The 22,504-nt window shown below is 36.3% G+C and overlaps 1 protein-coding gene and 2 long non-coding RNA genes across 3 annotated transcripts; 1 reads left to right on the top strand and 2 right to left on the bottom strand.

Moving 5' to 3' along the window:
• Positions 1–5,939: 5,939 nt before the first annotated feature.
• On the top strand, positions 5,940–6,497 carry LOC145233910 (ATP synthase F(0) complex subunit g, mitochondrial-like). The gene has a single exon (XM_080098679.1). It carries the CDS (start codon positions 5,995–5,997, stop codon positions 6,292–6,294), a length of 300 nt encoding a protein of 99 aa, XP_079954805.1. The 5' UTR covers positions 5,940–5,994; the 3' UTR covers positions 6,295–6,497.
• A 263-nt stretch (positions 6,498–6,760) lies between these two features.
• LOC145233911 (uncharacterized) lies at positions 6,761–9,438 on the bottom strand. Its single transcript, XR_013861210.1, has 4 exons — positions 9,263–9,438; positions 7,655–7,728; positions 7,176–7,251; positions 6,761–6,899 (listed from the first exon to the last, which is right to left on the bottom strand). It is a non-coding gene; the product is annotated as an uncharacterized LOC145233911 (long non-coding RNA).
• A 7,552-nt stretch (positions 9,439–16,990) lies between these two features.
• Positions 16,991–21,714, bottom strand: LOC145233822 (uncharacterized). The gene is made up of 4 exons (XR_013861186.1): positions 21,537–21,714; positions 18,551–18,630; positions 18,065–18,140; positions 16,991–17,618 (listed from the first exon to the last, which is right to left on the bottom strand). It is a non-coding gene; the product is annotated as an uncharacterized LOC145233822 (long non-coding RNA).
• Between the last annotated feature and the right edge of the window lie 790 nt (positions 21,715–22,504).

Below are 22,504 nucleotides of genomic sequence, written 5' to 3'. Positions count from 1 at the left end.
GAGTCAGCCTTTAGAGCTGGTGAAAAAAATCGATTGGGAATTAAAAAAAGGCATAATGAATGATCAATCTATACTGTTTTTTCTGAAGTGGAACCTGTTAAACAACAGTTTTTATGGAAGTCCGCGGTATCAAAATGTTGTCAATTCAGATCTCCAGTTTCTTTGCTTTATTGAAGGCATTCCTCTTCCAACCAACCATGATTTTTATTTAAATACACTCACAGGTCCAAATGCCATCAATATTCAAGTTTTTTTGAAGTCCCTTGAAACATATTGCTTGTGTCCCGGATATAAAGAAGTTTCTAAACCTTCAGAGTGGGTTTCAGTTACCAAGTATAAACAAAGTTTTGGTCAATTTCCAGAAGCTGTCAACAGGTAAGGTCATCTACAAAAAAATATTTTTACCATTTCCTTCTGTAATACACAAATATTTAAACATTTAACTAATATTCTGACATAGGTTCATGGCACATAACTGCAATATTGCTGTGAAAAACAAAAGATGTTTAAATTGTTTAAACCTTGAGCTCAATGAGGCAAGGGCCATGGAAAAAATGGAAACATTTAAAAAATCAGTTCAGTCATTAGAAGGAATGCATCGATGTAGTGCAGAAAAACTGAAGATTCCACTTATTAAAAAAATATATAAAAAAAAAATTGTTGATTCTGTAAAGGTAAAGAGATTTTTTCTTTTGAAAATAAAAAAATGGCAAGTATTGCAATGTATAGATATGTACGAATGACAGCATATTTCAACTCTCACAGATGTATTAGAGCAGGGATTCTTAAACTGGGGGGCGTGAAGGGTTCGCAAGGGGGGCGCAGCACATTATGGCAGCACAGTTTTCACTTGCAAACAATTGTAAATGAATGCATTGGAATTATGTTGGCGCTGATTCGAACTTATTGTTTGGATGTCCATGCAGTTGTTCTAGTGCCGTCTTCTCAAACTTAGCCCATGAGGCGATTTTTATATTGGCGCCAAGATATGGTCGTTTTAAAAACCCATTTAAATCTGTTAAATTGAATAGTTAGTCTCATCTTACAAGGAATGCTTGTATATTATGTCACAAGTAACACAATAAGGCAATTGTTTGTGCACAATTAACACTTTTTGTTTTGTCTGTGACGTAATAAACTGGCTTTGGATCAACCCTGGGCGTAGCAATCCTGTGAAAGTCGGCAATATTATTTTTACATGTCGTAACAGTTAACTTTCGTAAGGAGTAGATTAATTTTTGACAGTAACAAAGTTATCAATTCATTTTGGCAAACCTAAAAAATGGCATCGCGCCCGTAGTTTGGTGACCCCTGTACTATATAGTCGGCTGCACATTCTTTATTTTCTCGCAATTTCGCATTAGAGATTGCCTTGACTTTGAGTGAATCAACAATTCCTGGGCAGCATATGCGCAGTTTACAAGAATACTGGCAACGTGGTCTGTGCGCGCGCAAAAAAATTGTTTTTCGCAACTTATCAGTGTTGAAGTGGCTTTTTCTAACGATTGGAACTAACTCGACAGTAGCTTAAGGCGGACTTATGATGTATGTTGTTTTCAAAAAACAAGCATCATCAGTGCTAATATTTTTAGGGGGGCGTGAGATTAAATAAATAGTGTCAAGTGGGGCACGACCGAAAAAGTTTAAGAACCCCTGTATTAGAGAATATCGGAAAAAATTACAAAAAACTAAGGATTTCAAAAAGCAAATGAAAACAAATATAGGTACATGGTAGAAGAGTGTTTTAATGTTGTTTCTTGTCTCTATGTAAGCCTTGTTTTACAATGTGTGTTTGTACATAATTTATTATTAAAACATTTAAAGTACTTATTGCAATAACTAGTCATTCTTGTGGAGTTTATGAACAAAATGCATGAAATATCCCCATAGTGCACAGTTAAAAAACAAGTTACTGTCTGACAGTTTAACACAGAAACAAACTTTGTAGTTTCAAATGTGTCTAATATACTTTAATACAATACCAACCTTTTTTACTGAATGGTCCACTATGACTCTCACAGATTAGTTACTTTATTCAAAAAGTAAACGATACATACAACGCGTTATGTTTAGCAAACTAAATTGGCAAAATCTCTCAGAAAGATTGCTAGCTACTGGCGAAGGGAGATTTTCCTAGTCAAATGAAGGTGTTGCACATATTTTCTCAAGCATGTAATGATTAAATAAAATTTTACATTACAATTTTACAGAAAAAAACCGGTCACGTCTAAAACTGCGGGCCCACTTGGATCACTTGGCCCGCTTGGCCCAGCACTTGGCTCGCTTCATGGATGCAATTAAAAAACTGCGGGCTCGCTTGGCACGCTTCTCGCAAGTGTGAAAACTGCGGGCACACTATATCTAGTGCTTGGCCCGCCTCTCGCAGGGAAAAACCGCGGGCCCACTATATCTAGTGCTTGTCGCGGCTCTCGCAAGGAAAAACTGCGGGCCCACTATATCCAGTGCTTGTCGCGTCTCTCGCAAGTATAAAAACTGTGGGCCCACTATATCCAGTGCTTGTCGCGTCTCTCGCAGGGAAAAACCGCGGGCCCATTATATCTAGTGCTTGTCGCGGCTCTCGCAAGGAAAAACTGCGGGCCCACTATATCCAGTGCTTGTCGCGTCTCTCGCAGGGAAAAACCGCGGGCCCACTATATCCAGTGCTTGTCGCGTCTCTCGCAAGTATAAAAACTGTGGGCCCACTATATCCAGTGCTTGTCGCGTCTCTCGCAGGGAAAAACCGCGGGCCCATTATATCTAGTGCTTGTCGCGGCTCTCGCAAGGAAAAACTGCGGGCCCACTATATCCAGTGCTTGTCGCGTCTCTCGCAGGGAAAAACCGCGGGCCCACTATATCCAGTGCTTGTCGCGTCTCTCGCAAGTATAAAAACTGTGGGCCCGCAGTTTTTTTTATTGCATGGGGCGTGCCAAGTGCTGGGCCTAGCGGGCCAAGTGGGCCAAGTGGGCCCGCAGTTTTAGACGTGACCCGAAAAAAACTAATACAGTAAAAAAATTACCAAATCCACACTTAAAACCCGCTAACCACGCGTTTTCTCAATACCGATTCCATTGTAGCTTGCAAAAGTGCCACACCACCGCTAGATGGCGTAGCTTCCCACTTTTAATGCTGTTTTTGCCATTGCGCTTTCAGACTAGGGTATGTAAAGACTATGGGTTAACTAATCATAGTGTTTTTTTGATACTAGTGTTTAGGTGCATTGTAAACTTTTAAAAATGGCATATTTTGAAACATCGATTTTTTTGCTATTATTGTGAATTTCTTGGTAATGATTTTCGAGGTCTGGCGAGGATCGCACAATTAGTAGTTGGGAGCCCGCATGCGGCTCGGAGAGCCGCGGTTGAGAATCACTGGACTAAATAGTTTGAAACTACATGATTTTATAGTTTGCCATGAAAGAAGGCTGAAGCGTGTCAGGATTGCTAGTTATCAGCCTTGCATGGAAAGTCCAGTAACATTTGATTTCTTCGTTAAAACAACGTGTTTAACGATGAAACTAATATAGCCGACTTTACTAGAAACATTCAAAATTACCTAGTTTGTGTTGTTGTTTGACGAATAACAAACACCTTTGAACACGTTTTTTTGCGAGAGTCATGGGTAATTGCTGCAAAGTTTTGAGGCTACTGGATGTAAGCATTGGTAATGATTGGTGGAAGTAAACCTAAACACAGCATTATTGTCGTATCGTTTGTGCGATCACACTAATTTACTTCATTGATCTAAAAAAGCCCTGTCGTTCTGGTTTTCGAAATATCAGCAAAATTAGTTCTTGAAAACAACTAGTATTTTTATTAAGTATCACACCAGTCGATCGATAAATTTGATAAATATGCATCCTTGTGGATGAAACGTTTGTTCAATGTCGGCTAGATTGTCGGAACGTTTATCAAACTATTGAATCACTCATCAAAGTTTTATCACGATGACTAAATCAATGGCGGTAATTCTGGAACAACATGTTTGCCTGAGAACAACCAGTGTTGGTGTTAAATTCAATCTACAGCATTTAAATAAAGTTGGAAAAATATCATTGTTTCGTGGTAAAATATTTGTTATTTAAGTACAGCAACTGGCAACGTAGAAGTACCAATAAGTTGACAACGGCACAAGTTTAATGCGGACCGACAGGGTGTTTCGTATCTCTCATGCTTAGGAAAATGCTTAATTCTTTTACCTAATTTTGACTTGATGTTATATTTTATATTTATAATTCTGAATTATTGCTAAAGAATTAAACCAAATTTTGATGATAAATATTGGTTTTTGTACTGTACAGTATTGGAAAAAGGGAAAATTTTCTGGGGTCAAGATAGTGACTTTGGTTTGGTTGCAGTTTTTTTATTTGCTGGAAATTGTTTAAGTGGATTAATGCCGTTAAAAATGCATGTGATGTTTAGGACGTAGTTAGTTTTATGCATTTACGGAAGTATTTATGCTTGTTAAAAAGATTAAAATTAATTTAACGACGTTTATCTTTATTTCACTTGCTTAATTTACCAATGAAAAATAATGCATCACATAAGGAATTAGGGACACTTGGCTGAAAAGCGTTTTAATGTTTTAGTGATTCCAGTTTTATGTGAAGCATATTGGTTCCATTTTAAAATTGATTTTCTCTTCGTTGACTCTTGAATTCGTTGCCTGGTTTTCAGGCTTTAGCCACTTTACCAGAGTTAAATTCGTGTGTTTTGCTTAAAGCTGCTAATTATGATAAGTTGGTGAATATATACTTAATTAGAATTTGTTGCTACTTTTGCTTGCACAAGAGGTTTTACTTGTGTTTTGTCTTATGTATGTTGAACAAAAAATTAGGGCTTTTTATTAAAAATGCACTTATCAGAAGATGCAAAGTTATCCTATTTCAGAGTTACCCTTTCCAGAAAATTAATAGTGTTAAAATATGGGTATACCAAAAACCACCTGTGCATAACCTTTGAGACCAATTATATGGGGTACAAGGCAAGTGATAAACAGGACCAGGCAGTACTTTATGTTAAATTTTCATATGAAGTGCAAAAAATTGGTGTGAAAAGTACCCAATAGGTTAGACCAAATCTTCTACAACCTTTATCCAATGGCCGAAGTTTATACTGTTCCTCCAAATTTTAAAACTAAAACACCTGGACTAACTGCTTTGTTGCAGTTGTAAACTTTTTCTTTAAAAGGTTTTTCCATATTTTGCATCATTGATATTAGGGTTCCTCTATTTCCCGGGTTTTTTAATTCCCGGGAATCGGGAAATAATTTTTTCATTTCCCGGGATTCCCGACCGAAAAATGTGCCGATTTTTTCGTGGATAATTAAGTCATTGCAATCGCTAAAATTAGTTTATTTTCGCTACAGGCATCTGATTAGCCATGATTTTGTCGATTAAACTATATTTGCAATCTTGTTTAAACGTAAACAAGATTCAGAAATTACGAAAAATAAATTTGTTTTTTCTAGTACCGCTGGGTGGTGCATTTTCGCGAGAATAATGTACCATCTTGTATAAAAACGCTTACTTACTTTATGATCAAAATTACAAAACGCCGTATTTTGTTAACAGATAGCTGAAATTTACACATTTCTGTTATTTTTTCACAAAATTAACACGTTTTTGCTTGTTTGTCTGTTTCCCGGGAATTGAAAACAAATTTCCCGGGATTCGGAAATGTAATTTTGCCGGGAATTCCCGGGAATTTCCTGTCGAGACATTCCCAGGAAGGAACCCTAATTGATATCATGGTCATAAAAATTAGGAAATAAACACTAGTGACAAATTAATTATCATAAAATTTGTTGTCGACTTTAACTAAAAAGTTTAAAATCGTAAATCAACAAATAAGGTGGCAAACAGATTTTGTTGCCATTTTTTCTTTGCTGGGCCACTGGAATTTTCCTTTGTATGAAAATTTTCCAAAGTTTCAAGATGTTTTTAGACATTGTTATTTTAATTCAGGTTCTTTCTATAGAATCGCATCTCAGTTAAACATGTCTAAGTTAATAGCAAAAATCCCTGGTTGGACCAAAATGGGCATGGAATACGCAACGCCGCGGCTTCAAAGATTTTGGACAGTTGCGAAAGTGGAACTGCGCCCTCCAACACCTGGCGAGATGGGAGTCGCTCTTAAAGATGCACAGAAGGGTTTTACCAACATTGCATCAGGCAAAGCAATGCAGCTTACAGTGAGACAAGCCTTCCAAAACACTCTTGTAGCCACCGAAGTTCTTTGCTGGTTTTTTGTCGGTGAAGTTATTGGAAGGGGCAATATCATCGGTTACAATGTTTAACTTTGCAAAATTCTAAACTTTAAAATTCAGCTACAATGCTCAGATGTAAAAGTTCACCCAGATATTTCTTTTCAAATTCTGTTGTTTAAATCTTAGTTTCAAACTCAACAATGTTGTTTAACTTGTGAAATAATTCAAAGTTTGATGCTTCACAGTTTGTGTCTTAAAGTTCTGGAAATAATAAATCTTTGTAAAATTTGGAAGTGCAAGCAGTTGCTACTTTTTTGGTGAATTATTTATATGGCCTTATTTTTGGTTGACAACTTAAAGCTAGAATCAATAATTTAGGGAAGAGTAACGTTGCGGTCTTGTCTAAACCGCCAAGCTAAAATTGGTGTTCCCAAAAAGATAAAGGTTTGCTGTACTTAATGTCGACCAGTGGTTCAACTTACGAAAGCATCAAGCAATGTTTTGAAAACTTAGCTAAATTATCCATAGAAGTGTTTTAACCAAAAATGGTGACACAATCGATTTTCTGAAATTTTATTTACAAAAGTAAACAGTGCAATAGATAGAAAAAAGAAAAACTTTGAGCTGGAAACTTTATTCAACGGCGCTGTCGAACCTCTTGCATCCCAAGTTGTATCGGCAATGAAGGCAGATACCTGGAAAGTAAAAAAAGATTTTAAAGACCATATTTCTATCACAAACACTTTTAAAATGAATGTTTTTATTATGGAGTAAGCAACAGCACCAGACACTATGCTTATAAAAATTTTATCACTTTTTAAAATGTCAATAGTTGTAAACATATGCCCAATATTATTTTTCAGCCAGCAAAAAAAATTCTGGTTTTGTTTTTAATGTTTTTGGGGTTGGGGTTTGCATCAAGAAAAACACAACTTTTTTACTTTGACAAAGAAATTTTCTGACAAATTTACCTATTCTCTTTGCTGTAAAGCATTTTCCGGGGAAATAATCCACTTCTTCTTCAAAGCAGAACCTTGGACACAGTTCCTAAAATAAAAAATGATAGATTAGTTTTGTTTGTTTCATTTTTATCCTCGGTGGGCGGGCGAAGCCTGGATGCGTTATGCTCACAATGAGTCCGCTGCCGAGCTGCCTGTTTTTATTGCAATTCCAATGATAATTTCTTATTTTGTTATTTCGACTTAGGCAGTTGGTGACTTCAATTTAGTTCAACCCACCGGGAACTACTGGGTTGGAGCAATGCCGCTTAACTTTCTTTTAACATTACAAACTCAACTCATATCCTAAATCGAAACATAACACAATTTGTTTGACCCATGCAAAAGGACAAGAAAATCATAAAATTATTGATTTAATGAATTGCAGATTAATTAACACGATGCACTGTGTAACGTCTGCAAACTTCAATTACTACGTCACAATTGCTTACTCGGTTGATAAGGTCCATTATCTGCTCTTTTGTCATTTCCGTTTTTGGTTTCTTCCCGCTGGGGGTTGCAGGTGCTGCAAAGAAATTAAATTAGATTAGAAAAATCTTCTCTACATTTTTAGCATCCTAAGGGTTCAATTAGAAAAGGTTTTTTGTTGAATTAATGTTGCTCGTAGCTGATGTGCATGCATTGAAGTCGTGTGAAAATGCTTTTGCGGGTCAAGCATGAACTGCGATCAAGTGGAAATAAATTCTGGTATTTTTTGCATGATGGTTGAATTTACGCCACTTGCATTGAATCTGTACGTAATTTTCTACACTTACGTTGCTGCATATGAATCATCAATCGACAAAAACCTTTATGACTTTCGTGCAAAGGTTTAGATTCAACAAGATTTGACTATGCGTAGATTTGGAACATTTTTCGGCTTTTTGGTTAAAAAGGATGTCATTTTGAGCGATTGTTCAGTTCTGTGGCAAACTCCATTTATAGGATTCGGGTCAAATAATTAACTGACCAAGCACTTTCTGCGGAAGGCATTTTTTGGTGCGAAACCCTTGTACAGTTGAAAAGGTGCAGTTAGTGCGCTGAAAAGTTTAAATATAGAAATCACGTTTCATGTGGTACTTACGGTTTTGCACCACGAACAATTACTTGGCCACGTAAAAGACATTTAGCCGGAAACGCAGCGAACGCACGATGCCAATCTCGTATTGCATGTTTGGTCATGAAAATAATCTCAATGCGATTTGATGAATGGCAGTAAATGTTAAGGAAATAAATCAGGTCTGCCTTGTAACGATGAAGTGTTTACGCCAAAGGAGTTTTGCATGACGAAGCGATTTAGAAACTCTTAAGTTTGCCAAAGATAAGTTTGTTTCAATCGTTTCAAGTACAGTTACTTTCATTTTATATCGTACTAATGATTTATTTGTATCCCTTTTTTTCATTAAAAAAAGAATTTTTATTTTCAAGAAATTAATTAAACTTGACTCAACAATACTATGTCATATTCGATTGTTTACAGAGCAACTTGTTTCGATCAATGTAAGTTTGATGCAACCACATTTTATGCCGTCGGCTTTTTCAATTGCGTCAAGCATTGCGGTATATTTCTGCCTACGGCGCATTCCAGTAAAAGCTTAAAGTTGGGATTTGTCTATTTCTCGAAATGCTCTGAAACTATTACAAAAATACTTTCATGAAGATCGCTTCAAGCGTTTTAAATCGTGCGATGTGTTGCCAGTTTATAGGGTTTGCAATAAAAAAATGTGTTCAAACGTTTTAAATTTGACAAAAGTTGTTTCATCTCGGTATTTGACCTTCATTTTGACCTTGTCTGTGTAATGATGTAAAGTTATAACCAACATTGATTTGGTGAACTGCTACTTAGTCTGTTTTGCCCATTATAAAGTTTGAGTTTTACCAACAAGTGTGTAGCACTATCGTTTTGTATATTAAACGGTGCCGAATAAGCTATGCAATAAACCAAGTTTGCTAAAATAGTTCTTTTGTGGTGCAGTCAGCAATTTCATTAAAAATGGCAATATTTCAGCAAATTATTTTTGCCAAAATAATCACTAAATAATAACTTAAACTCCGCTAACCTGATTCAATTGAAACTGCGATCATCATAAGAATAGCGAGTACTGCAAAATACTTCGACATTTTCTTGTTTCTTAAACTTTCCGTCTTATTTCAACTTAATACTTCTGTTGAGTTTGAAACTAGTTGTGATGTCGATTTGTTTAAAGGAGCTGCAATTTATAGCTGATCTCTACCTGGAAACCGAACTCGACGTGTGCGATCTTTCTTCAGCCAAGAAGTTATTTCTGTTCGGTACATAGCGTGGGGAATCCCCCTCGCCTTCTTTCCTTCGCAATTCTGAATCACAAGACTTTGCTGCTTTCTTGATGAATCGCGTGGGCGAAGTTTTGTTGCTGTCGTGTGGGGGCGGATACCATGCGATTCATCAAATTAGCGCCTTTTCATCTTCGAGAAAAATTGCTTGTTTCGAAATTGGCGGCAAATTAGCATCAGAATTTGCGTTTATATGCTGACAACTAATAAATTGGCGTGACTTTGCAAAAAAATATTTTCTTCAATATGAAAAATTGGTCCCAATTTTTGGCTCGATCTTAATGTTGTAGCCTTGTGGGGTGTTTACAATGGAGAAGACAAAATTTTGTTGAAAACTAAAGAGAGCAGAAACTATTTCTTGTAAAACTACAAACTGTAAAAATGTGTTGGGAACAAATTAAAGTAAATAACATTAACCACAAATCAAAAAGGACGAATTGTCGAACAAAATTTAACTTTGCGTGACCTCAGGCTGGATGGAATGACGCATTTAAGCCTTAGGGGTAAATTTTTGCCTTCGGGTGGAAAATCGTGTTTAAAAATCTTTGAAGCAAAATTGCAAAATTTGCTTTTTTATTTTGTGTTGTCTCATTAATTTCTTTCTCTCGGTCCATCCAAAATATAATTAAATTTATTTTCATTAAATTAAATCTATTTCCAAAAATAGACATTCGGTCACGGGTTCTTAAAAAACACTCCCTTACAACTCAGTATTGTTTTACACTTAAAAGTTAAGCGGCGATTTTTTAATCTTCTTCGTGAGTGAATGACCTACTGCAGACCTAAGACACGACAGCTGTCTTTCGGGTAAGGAGAAATTCCCCTCGCTATCATCCATACACCAAGTTCACTGCCTTATATGGTCATGAACTTCTATTCACCAGGATTTCACCACCACCGACATGTTATTACGACACAGTAGTTAGTATTTGCTCACATTGGCGCAGTGCATGGTAGGAAACTGCTGCATGTGGATGTAGGGGTTTACCCTGGGAAAGTTGTATCGCTTTTAGACATACTTCCCGTTGTTCCACCGGAATGTTCTTTCCATGTTAGTCCCCCAACTCCCCCACAATTTCTGTATTACGTCACAGTAGTGCTGTGTGACGAAACTTGGCTGTGTGCAACATGTGGATTGCGATGGTCCTTTTTCGACTTCCAGAAGTTTCTGCATAGAAGGGATCGCTGCCGTGTTATTACGTAATAAACATTGTTGAGCATTGAGTAACACGCGTGTTACGGCGAAATTTACCTTGTCACAATGATAAGAAAACTATTTTGCTGCTTATGGTTCGTGCAGATATCGATATCAGATGATTTCAGTTTAATTCACAAAGTAATTCCTAGTCTTAGTTCTGTGTACAAGATTTTCTTTCATGGTATATTGCACGAATACATGCTACCCAAGTGCAGTATCCAAAACTAGCATTCAAATACACCAGTGGTGGCATTTTTTGTCAGTAGGTTCCATCACAAAGTTATATTTTTCAGTCAGTTCTTTTACCAAAAAGACCATTGACAGTAACTAGTAATGCTAACCGGTTCGCTGATCTCATAAAATTTCGTGAGAGGGTTCAATAGAACCAGTGCAAACCGGCTGAACCCCACCACTGGAATACATGCAACTTTCTTTAATATTATAGGGCATTTGTTTCGAAATAATGTGAGATAACCCTGCGTGCGTGAATGAACTTTGTCTTGAACTTTTAAACCGTTTCGGTATTTTGTTGTAACAATGGCAAACTATAGAGGCTTGAATTATAAATTTATCAAAACTGACACGGCCAAAACCGTTGCATCGTAACTGCGCGGTTTCACACGAAAATGAAACCTTCAAGTTGAATTGAATCTAAACAAAGTTTTAATCTAAATAAAAACGCCATTGCCAAATTATTCGCCGAACAATTGGCAAGAAAGCCCTAAAACTTTCAGTTCCTTGTTTCCTCACATGCACCCTTGTGATGGCATAATGCCCACTATGACGTAATACACGGATATGCGGGTTACAGAAATCACGAGGTTTATTTTTGGCGCGTTTTGGTTATTTTTGATGCAGAAACTCTGTTGCAAGTTGTTGCATGTAAATTAACCGGCTTTTCACGTGATTTTGTCACATTACACCGGCCTCTATGTCCAAAAGTCCATCTTCACACAAAAATTTGTCCAAAATGCCCAAAATTGGTTCGAAGATCAGAACATTTTACCGGCTTCACTATTTTAAGCCAGATTACTAAAACTCAAAATTTTCTTTCGCTAAAAGATAATTACATCACGTGAAAGTTAGGCAGTTGTTTTCTACTTTTACTGAGTGTTGCAAACTTTGCCTTAAAAGTAACCGTTTTTTCGACGCATTTTTCTGCAATTTTGCAGGATCCATGATAATCACAATTAATCGTTTTTCTGCCTCAATTTGTGTTAAAGTTTGGGGGTAAAATGTCTGTTTAAACATTTTTGATAGTTTGGAAGTCAGGACAGATGGTGGAAAAATGCTCATTTTTGTCACAATCCTTTACGTTTACGTTGAACGTTAGGTTTGAAATGAAAAGTGATCGTGCACTGAAAACGATTCTTCTCTAAACCAGAGGAGATTCTGCAGGTTTTGTGTTTTTGGACTTTCCGTTTTTAATTACCTTCCCTGAATTTAATGACTTCCTGATTTGAATTATCCAACCGGCTCGTAACATTTTAGCTTCTCGGACGAACAGCTGAGTAACCTCCGTTTCATCGCCTGCATGAGTTTAATCGTTGAGTCAAGTTGACAATCAGCAGCCCGCGGTCAAATTTGAGCCAAAATTATAAGTTCCATCGGTGTCATTAGATTATTCACTGATAAAACAAACCGCACTTGTGACTCATCAAACCACCCATTGTTTAATGTTCTATAATTGTCAAAACTGGATTGTGACGTATAATTAAATAAATGACGTCATAATTTGTCTTCTTACTGTTTTATGACAATGTGGTAATGTCGATGAAAAATCGTTCTATAGTCATTATTACGTCACAGTACCGTCCTCCCGTTTCGAGGAGTGAACCGGCGATTGTTAGGACACAAAACTTTTCGTCGCACCACGGGAGGGAATCAGAATTTTGTGTAACATTGTTACAAAACAAGTGACGAAGTTTCAAAATATTCTATAGCGGATTAAAACTTTCCGTTCAGGGAATTTTCAGCTATTTTGCAACATCAGCAATAAATTCGTGTGTAAACTTTTCGCCAACATGACCTTTCCTCCCTTCAGCTTTCCAAACGAGATTTTAGTTTTTGGAAAACTGCAGTTTTGCACTGATGCCTTGTGAGCGAAAAACTATGTGTGTATGTGTGCGTGTGATCGATACGGCTGATGGCACTACCAATAACACAGAAATAAACATTCCGTTCCCAAACAGTTACCATGATGAACTCTTTTCCGCTACTTTGCGGATTTTTTTCTTTCAATATTATGTCAATAGTTGGCGTAAGAGATGCAAGTTGAATAAAAGTACAAAGAAAAATTTGCCAAAAACATTGTTGTGCTCAAAATGTCCTATAAAAACTAAAGTTGGAAAGGGTTAAATAAAACTGACCAAAAGTTATTTACTTTTACTGATTTTGTAGGAACCGATTGCCTAAACAATTCAATTTGCCTTTTTCGATTTTGCGCACTATTCAAAGGAAATGTGGAAAAGTTTTTTGAATGTTTTTAGACACATTCAAATCATAATTTTAAGTTTTATTGACTTATTTAACAATAAAGTCTAACATCCGACATAAGTATCAGCGTCAACATCGGAATTACCCACAATTCCATAATATCTGCACACGTGACATACTTAAAAACACGTAATTTCCGTTTTAGTTCGTAAATGCCCCATTGAATTTATATCCGATGACCTCAGCGTATTTCCCCGTTCTATGAGTTGAACTCAACGTGCAAACAAGATTTCTTAATGCTATGTCGAAATATACAGTTTAGTTGCTGGGAGGAGGCCAAGCAATGAATACACTCCAAACATCACTAAAAGTCAAATAGCAGGTTTCCATTGACAAGGAGCCGCTACCGTCCTACTGATGCGGCCGTTCACATTCAACTTGTGCGAGTTTATTTTAATTCAATTCGGTCACTATAGTTCACAAAAGTTAAATAGCAAATTCTAGTGGGCGTAGGTTTGTATTAAAATAAAAAAAAACACGATTTAAATCATTGCGTTAAGCGTAATCAGCGGTGCAATTTTACTTAAAAAACCTCAATGTTGAGTTGAGTTTATTTCGCTTTGTGAAGACAACATAGCGACACAATTGCACTAAAACAATCACCAAGCCGGAAACAGCTGCGCAAAGTTAAGGCGTTATTAGGCGCAAGAAAGTGGATGGCACAATTGGTGGATCATGGCTGAATGCGCTGCAGCTATACCGTGTTATAAAGGGTTATGTAAATGCTTGTTTATTGGCTGCCAATTTTGGTTAACGAAATGACCAATATATTTCGTCCCTCCCATAAAACTGACCAATCAAAAGTTGTTACTGCACCACATTATTCCAGCTGTAATTACTTCAATTACAAGTGTCACAAAATTGTAATTACATGCTGCTTATATGAAAATATGTGGCGTCCATTTCGAATTATCGATTCCACGTAAACCCATTGTTCCCGCGCAAATTCGTGTCTGTCTATGACGTCATACACGTAATGTTCTTCACGGATTGTTTGTTCATTGTTTCAAGGCGCCAGTATCGCCATGAATGGATGACCGTTAGGTACATGCCCGCCGTCCATATATGTCGGGGATATTTTGTTGGTCGCATCCGGTTTTCGGACAAATAACTCTCCGGTCTACGACATCGAACTCAATTGCACGAGAAAGTCATAAGCATATGTTGATCGTGACTTGATGCGAAGAAATCTTGTCTGGAAACTCACAACCTGTATTGCTGCATCATCTATCAAACACCAGCCGTGTGGTGACGCACAAACCTCTTTATTTGGTAACAATTAAAAACCCCAAACACTTTAATGCACCAATACCAATTAGGGATATTTTACTAAATGTCAAACACTGTATTTATTACTTTTTTCATCCACCTAAAAGTACTGAATCATGTTTCCCAAATATTGGCATTATTCCCCGTATTTGGAAGTTTTAAATGTCAAATATCCATTTAACATTTAATTTACAGCAACATGCAATACGTTCACTTCATATATATCAATTCGTGCGGAATATGGTTTTCTATAGTTGGGTATTTTGTAAGGAGTTTTTCCTTATAGGCTACAGGAGTGTAATGCGATTTTTCATTAGCTGAATGCACGCAATTGTGTTTGGATGTAAAATTACCGATACAGATTGTACGACGTGTGCAAAAATACGCAATCATTTCTCCATGTATAAATCACCATATATCGCAACATTGCGCAAATGTTCGTGCACTTTTGACCTTTGCCCGTTGACATGGCAACTTGATTCCGCTCTGTTTGCAAATGTGTCGTTAGTTTCTATGGGAACAGATTGAGCGGTTTCTTCGAGGTGTTTTAAGTTGACACGCGAATCTAATTCATCCGTGAATGTACTTTATTCAATTCAAACCTGGGTAAAGTCCGGAACCGACAACATTCACGCACTTTAGATCTGTTTAATGCAGGGGTCGGCAACCCCTGGCACGCGTGCCAAGGTTGGCACGGGAGGTGGTTTTTCATGGCACGCCAACCGATTTGCCTGTTTATTTTGGAGTAACATTTTAACCTGTTGCATTGCTTGTTCGTAGTTTTTATCATCATTGTAGTAAAATTCAGCTTTACATGTACAAAACACTCTGCTTTCTTTTGTTATTGTTATCTGCTGGCACGAACCACTATTATTTAGAAAACGTTGGCACGCGAAGCCATTACCACATGGAAATAACACGTAAATTGGCACGTGTCGCCTCAAAGGTTTCCGACCCCTGGTTTAATGTATGCAATATTTTGCGAATCTTAGGTACACAAGACACGGACTTAATAGTAGCTTTAATAAAAACCAAATTGCCAAGGATGTAGAATAAAACGTACTCATTTTATAGCTTTCTCTTCATCGCTTCGATCTTCCTCAGTTTCAGCTTGGCAGTAATACCGTGATGGCAACCAACGAACTTAGGTACACAAGACACAGACTTAAATAGTTTTCCGAACCAGTTATTAATAATGCGCCAAATGTCTAACGCTTGCAAACTCACTAGTTATCACAATACTTTGTTTGTTACCGCAATAGCTTTAAACCAGGACTGACAAAAATAGTCAATGGCTCCACAGTGTATGCTTGAAGACCTGCTCATATTTTGCCTACGGCAGAACACAGCCAGATGCCTGAACTTAAAGCAGGGGTGTCCAACCCGTGGCCCGCAGGAAGGTTCTGAGTGGCCGCGTGGTATTTTTTGAAATGACTCATATTGGTAACTTAATCGCCTACGCAATTTATGGCAAACTTTCATTCCTAAAAGTTGGCATTTATTGTTTGCTTTATTTCTTTGTTAATAGAGTAGTAATACACAACTGTTCAGGTTACTTTTATTGCGTCACAATGCGCATTGTTACGCATCACAAATTCGTGCTTCAAGAGTCAGTCAGTAATGTTTCTTGGTTCATAGAGATACATCTGGTATCAGAGACTTGCGCAAAACGCATTTAGCAGTAAAACATCTTCCGCACTCTGCAGTGATATAGATTATGCCAAACAGGAAACAAAAAGCAAGTAACGCTAACAGAACTTTCCAAGAAAGGACATGTGACTTTAAATCCCCTGTAAGATCAGTAATTTCTGACAGCCATATGGAAAACTCGCTTCGCATTGCTACATCGTCCATCTCACTGAATATTGCCAAACTTGTTAGAGAAAAACAGGGCCAAACTTCACATTGAAATATCGACGTGTGGGGAAAACTTTGTTGACTTAACTATATCTTGGTACGTTATTTTTCTTATAATTGTAAACGAGGATAATACACATTTCTAAGATTAGAATTTGTTGTGAGGATTTTCATTAGAAATTATAAGACAGCTATTTCTAAGATTCCAAATTAGCAGTAACCCTCAAGTGGCCCGCGCAATCATTCGTAAACCGCATGTGGCCCTTTGGCCAAAAAGGTTGGACACCCCTGACTTAAAGCATCAATCAAAAAATAGGACGCTTGACTTAATCACCAATGTTTTTTCGGCTCCCTTGCAGTTGTATGAAAATATTCAACAATCTCAATTGGATTTAGTGATAATGCTAATGGAATATGATTTGACTTTCAGCCATGCCTTTTGTTAAACCAAGATTAGTAGGCGGTTCATTCAACTTACAAAATGATTGCACTAAAACTGTTGATCTATGGTTACACGTTGGTGACTGAAATTTATGTCTTGATGTTTTGATGGCTGAATTGTTTGCATTCTTTAATTTTAAAACGATCAAACTTTCTTTTTTCTTTCTTTATTTTCTTTTCAAACACTGAAATGTAAATCAGCAACAATTGTGGGTACAAATTTACAAACATATTTTATTTGCAAGTTTCCCACAAACACACGTCCCCACTCCATGGCGACGGCAAAACTCAATTTTTAACGTTTTTCAGTAAAATTCAACAAAACACGAGATACCTCAACTGAACTTTCTACACATTAACATAGACTTCGTGAGTCAAACACTTTTAGCAGCAAAATAATAGTTAAAAATCGGAAAAGAATGCGTTTGTATTCTTAGTCATTGTATTAATTGTAAAGGTAATTTTTGGACTTAAGTCATTAAAGATTTAAACTTAGATGGTAATAAATATGGTTTTAAAAAACTTATTTTGTCAAAGAAAACATTTCATTTAAACTTAGATAAAAAGTTTGACAAGTCATGAATATGTTAGTGAAATAATTTCAACATTGCTCTCAAAGCAAGGCGAGTAAAATTTACAACAAAAATTCACGTGAAAAAAAGAAGGAAAAAACGGAGAATAAATTGCGGAACTTTCGAAAATGAACTGTGGAATTTACGGAAATACGAACTTTAGAATTTGAGGAACTCGGAATAGAAATAAAAACGTCGGTTGAACATTTCTTTACATGAAGGTTTTTCCCTTTGCACACTTGAGATATTTTCGACACGTTTCACACATCACTAAAAAAATACAAAAAATGTTAAAAAATCTTTCAAACATTTTTAAAAAAATCTAGTTGCATTCATTTCAGTCATTTTATTGTTTGTAGGTACCAAATTACCTCTCCGTTATTTTTATAGCAGATATTATTATATTTACAAAGTTACAGCGAATATTTCCGGCCACAAAGATTCAAATACTTCCGGAACAGGCTATAACGATATTATTTCGAGGTTTCCCACTCAATAAGTAATTTTCTTAATGTTCTGCTATCTTGACGTTTTTGACGTAACAGAAATGCGACTTTCGTTAGCAATAAAGCTTAACATCATTGTAAAAAGAAATTATGTCCGTTTATTCGCATTTGCGCAAACATGCTTCATTGTTTCACTTCGGTGTTTATTTCGTTTATTGTTTTACAAACTCCTTTCAACCGCACAATTTAAGTTATGATTGATGTACTTACTTGGTCCGAACTTGTACTTGACGTCTTTGCAATCGTAAAGATAATCAGGTTTGTCCATGCAGTGGCAGAAGCAATGCTGAAAAAAAGTAAAGCCGATTAAAATTGTGAAATGCTAATCTGTGTGAAAGTCCGAAAAAACAAAATGTTCCGTGGAAAACTTTAGTTCAGAACTTTGAGGGGTTCTTGGTTAATCAACAAATTAGTTTTACTCGTTTTTGCTTAGTTAAACTGCCGAACATTTTACTTCCCACAGAAATTTTAGGAATTTGAAAAAGGTTTTAGGAGACAATGAATAACGTTTACAAGTTTCGACTCAAAATACTTTATTTAATATATTCTTAGCGTTCTATAATTCACAATAGCATGAGTGGTCGAACCGTTACAATGTTTCGCACCATGGGAATTTGCTATAGTGTTATTTCAGTATTTAACGGTGCCGGTAGAAGTGCGTGGTATTTATTCAAGCGTATCGTATCACGTGCTTACCACACTGATGATGCGAAGATCGAGTTTTTCTTTTTGTGAAATGTTGAGACAAGATTGTTGAACTTTCGTGTGACTCCGTGCTGTAATCAAATAGAATTCAACATTGGAATTCATACATTCAGTGTTCAAAGTAAAACAGAAAAACAAAGCTAATTAAACAGAAAAAAGAAATATTTATTGTTAACGCATATGTCGAAAACCAAGAAAAGTTTTTGACAAAAATAACGCCCTGGGTTTTTGCTTCCGGGACTTTCAAACATAAAAATATTTGTTGCTTTAAATATGCAGTATTACTTGGGACAGGACGGCAAAATGTCCCCTCCACCACTAGTTAAACAGAAAAAAACAAAAGATTATCCAACAGACAAAAAATTAAATATGTTTTGTTTTCAAACATGACGACTATATTTTGAAATAACGAAAAAAAGTTTTTGATACAAAGATTGTCCTGGGTATTTTCTTGCCTGAAAATACAGACATGTGCATCGTATTTATAAAATGTACAAATTAAATTAGCGCAAAATGGCAATGTGTCTCCTCCACTACAATACAGTAGCAATTTACCCAAAATTCGGATACTCTCATTAAAACATTCCGATAATAACAGCCCGGTCATTTCCTGTGTATTAATTACGCACTTATCAGATTACTCTGCCAATATAATCCCATCAAAATTTTTCACGACAATTATTCAAATTTAAATACAGACGTATGACGTCAAATGTGTCATGAAATTCGTAAGTACAACCCCTGATTTCTGGAACAGATTAAAAAAAACGTGATTTTGCATCAAAAACCTGACATGGTTAAGTTTTTTTACAACTAATTGCAATTTTTTTGGTCAAATTCTAGTGGTAGGTTGGCATTTTAATTGTTTATGCTTAATTTTTTTAAACAAAAGCAATTATTTTAATGAAGTTAAATCGCAATTTTGTGGTTTTATGCAAATTAAACTAATTTGTTAGGTGACGTCAAGTTATGAATAAATTGTAAATTTTGAAGAAACTCGTTTTTCGAGAATATCCGTAACTTTTCTGTGTGGGATGCGTAATTTTAGTTAATTTTCCTGCCGGTTACGTTTAAGTGTTCTTCTGCGTCACGTGTTTATCCCGCCCCCGTACTTTTGGAAGTCAGGGTTTTAACTTCGAGTTGTTAAGTTCAATTCGAGTGTTAATTGAAAGTTATTACATCCGATAATACCGGGCAATTATCTCGTTATATCCCATCATGCCAACGAATGGTTACAAAAAACGTTATTTCAGTGAATTCAAATAGATTACTAGAAATGCCTATCCTGTTAAGAAATATTCATTCATAAAGGGTTATGTATTCTAAACAAATCTTTATAAGGCTTCAGACTTATTAATGGCTACTGGCTACTTGTAGATTTCGGATGCTAGATTTATATATCTTGCGTTTTAGCTTCCAAAATCGTGAACCATAATAATCAGTAACGTCCAACCATTTCCTTGCCTGCCCAACATTATCGCGGAAATATCTTGTTTATGCAGCTGTGTTTTGGCCGAAACTATTTTTGTGGTTTTTCTAACTTTTGTTACATCCGCCATAAAACGCAAAATTCTTTACGACAAACTTTCCATCTTAAACGATGTCCTTATACATGCTTAATTGTGATTGGTCAATCGGTTGCCACGCCCCTTTTCTTTCAAGTGTCATGGTTACGCTTAATTTCAACGGTCATGCATGAGTGACATTGTCCTGTTTTGAGCAAAACCGTAGCAATCATCCAATTTCTGGATGAGTCATGCGTCTGTTAACAAACAGGAATCCCTCCTGGAGCTAAAATCGATTGTCCCGCAAAAATAATCCAGGGTTTCGGCTTCGTTCAAAACCAGCAGGGGGCTTTAATGTTTATGCCATGCACTGCACGTACGCTTTGGCCTAGTTCAAAAGCGTTTTTTTATCACTAAATAATATCGCATTACATTGGGTTCCTGTATTTGAAATTTGTTTCATCCACCCACGCATAAAAGATAATCTTGGGTTGAGTCTTATCCCAAATAACCAGTTTCAGTAATCCTACATAAATATGGAGTAGGCGGCTGGGCAGAAATTTAAACCAAACTCTTTGTAAATCCGTTCGTATTTGATATTACAGATTTAATCCCAAATTTAATATTCCGAATGACTTGTGTTATCCCCACCCTTTTCTGTTTCAGTTTTAAAATGTTCTGATTCCAATTTATTCTGCTAATACTAATGGACAAAAAGTCAAAAATGTACAGCGGTAAAATACATAGACCACAAACTGTTTAAAAATTTTCAAACTTTGTAATGAAAATTCAATCAGAGTTTTATGCATTTTGTCTTAATACCAAGTAAAGAAAGCTCTTTAGAATTGTTCTCTAATATATTATCAAAAATTTTACCGAAATTCCTCGCGAGTTTTGGATGTTGAAGCTTAAGTTGTTTTGATTGATTTTATCGGGTTTGACACAAAACAGACCGAGCCTCCACCAAAAGTGGTTTGATGTATATTGGAAAATTGCTACCAGGCTTGCCATGTTAGATGTGCAAACTTTGAGCGGGTTTTCAACCAAGTTTGTGCAGCCACCCATTACAGCATTCATTACAATTTTTAAAACCTGAATGTTTCGACAAAGCATTTTTTCTTGCAATGACGGAATGACGACAATGCTTCTTTGCCATTACTTGGTAATATATCAGACTGGTCACTACCATGTGTTGCAAAATTTGTTTAAATGTAGCTACGAAATATAAATAGGCAAAAACTGACTGCAAAAATTTTACCCAGATTTAAGCATTCAAATCGTGCAACAACAACCTTTGTGGTCAATTGTACAAAGCTCGATACGAAACCCGTTTAAAATTTTCAAATCGTGCTGTTTGTCACCACATATTTACGGGCAAAGTTTGTTGCCAAATCAAACCCAACACTTATGCGGGGAAAAATTGATCATATCTTATCAGTTCCTACTCTTGCGCATAAACTAGCTGAACTTACTTGATGCTTGTGAAGTTACGATGAATAGAACAAGGACGAAAAAAGCTGTTCGAAAGATGACAGACATTTCTTTGTTAAAAAGGCAGACTAAGTGTTACACAAATTTACGTTGCTTTTGGAGTTTCTGCAAGATAAAAAGAAGATTACTGTATTGGTGTTTAAAAAAATACAAAGAATGTATTCTGTCCGAAACTGCTGCGAAAGCAATTTTCAACAAATTGACCGAAAAAATGTGCGTGGTACAAAATTTGCCGTAACTTTGATCTTTTATCTCATCTTTCAAGGAATATGACTCTTCTCAAAATTGCCCGATAACTACCACTGCCACCATATTTTCAAAAAAAAATTCTTTGCGTTAAAACTCCCACAAAACACTTAGTCCATATATGGACAAAAAAATGCATGCCTGCATCGACCAATTCCCACAAATTATGATCGTCAAACCAAATAAATACACGTTTTTCTAACTATAAATTTTCTAGATTTTACTCCGTCCTTGCAATATGGCCACTAAACGTATATTTTTCCTACAACTCGATCTTGTATCCTAACTACATTCTTACGACAAATATGATTGTCACTAATTTTTCACTTTTCGAATACCAACATTCCAACTTTCAGACAAAACCAATTTCAGCAACATTCGTTTTGAAGTAAACATTTCCTAAAGCAATCGAAACCCTCAGAAAAATCAAGCGTGATGCTGAAGTGTCGTCGATCAGCGCGTAACGACTTAACCAGTGAAAATGGTCAGTAATCAGAACTACACGCTCCGCTTATGGCTGCTTCCACTCTTAACTACGTCAATCCCCCTTCTTTGCTTTGCGGTTCACTAAAGAGGTTAAGGAAGTCAGTGTAGTCACCGCAGTTCCATTCACAAATGGTGGTTTGTGTGGTGAAATGACTTCGTATTATTTACCCAACGCGCAGTCTCTCTCTGGTGATAGTTTTGCACAAATTCGGGAACA

This window comes from Phallusia mammillata, chromosome 6 (genome assembly GCF_965637545.1).
Source record: "Phallusia mammillata chromosome 6, kaPhaMamm4.hap1.1, whole genome shotgun sequence".
Taxonomy (NCBI): Eukaryota; Metazoa; Chordata; class Ascidiacea; order Phlebobranchia; family Ascidiidae; genus Phallusia; species Phallusia mammillata.
Note: the sequence above shows the minus strand (reverse complement) of the source record. Positions and strands in the feature narration are given on the sequence as shown.

Coding starts and splice junctions, on each gene's coding strand:
- LOC145233910 (XM_080098679.1), top strand. CDS start 5,995: ATGTCTAAGTTAATAGCAAAAATCCCTGGTTGGACCAAAATGGGCATG.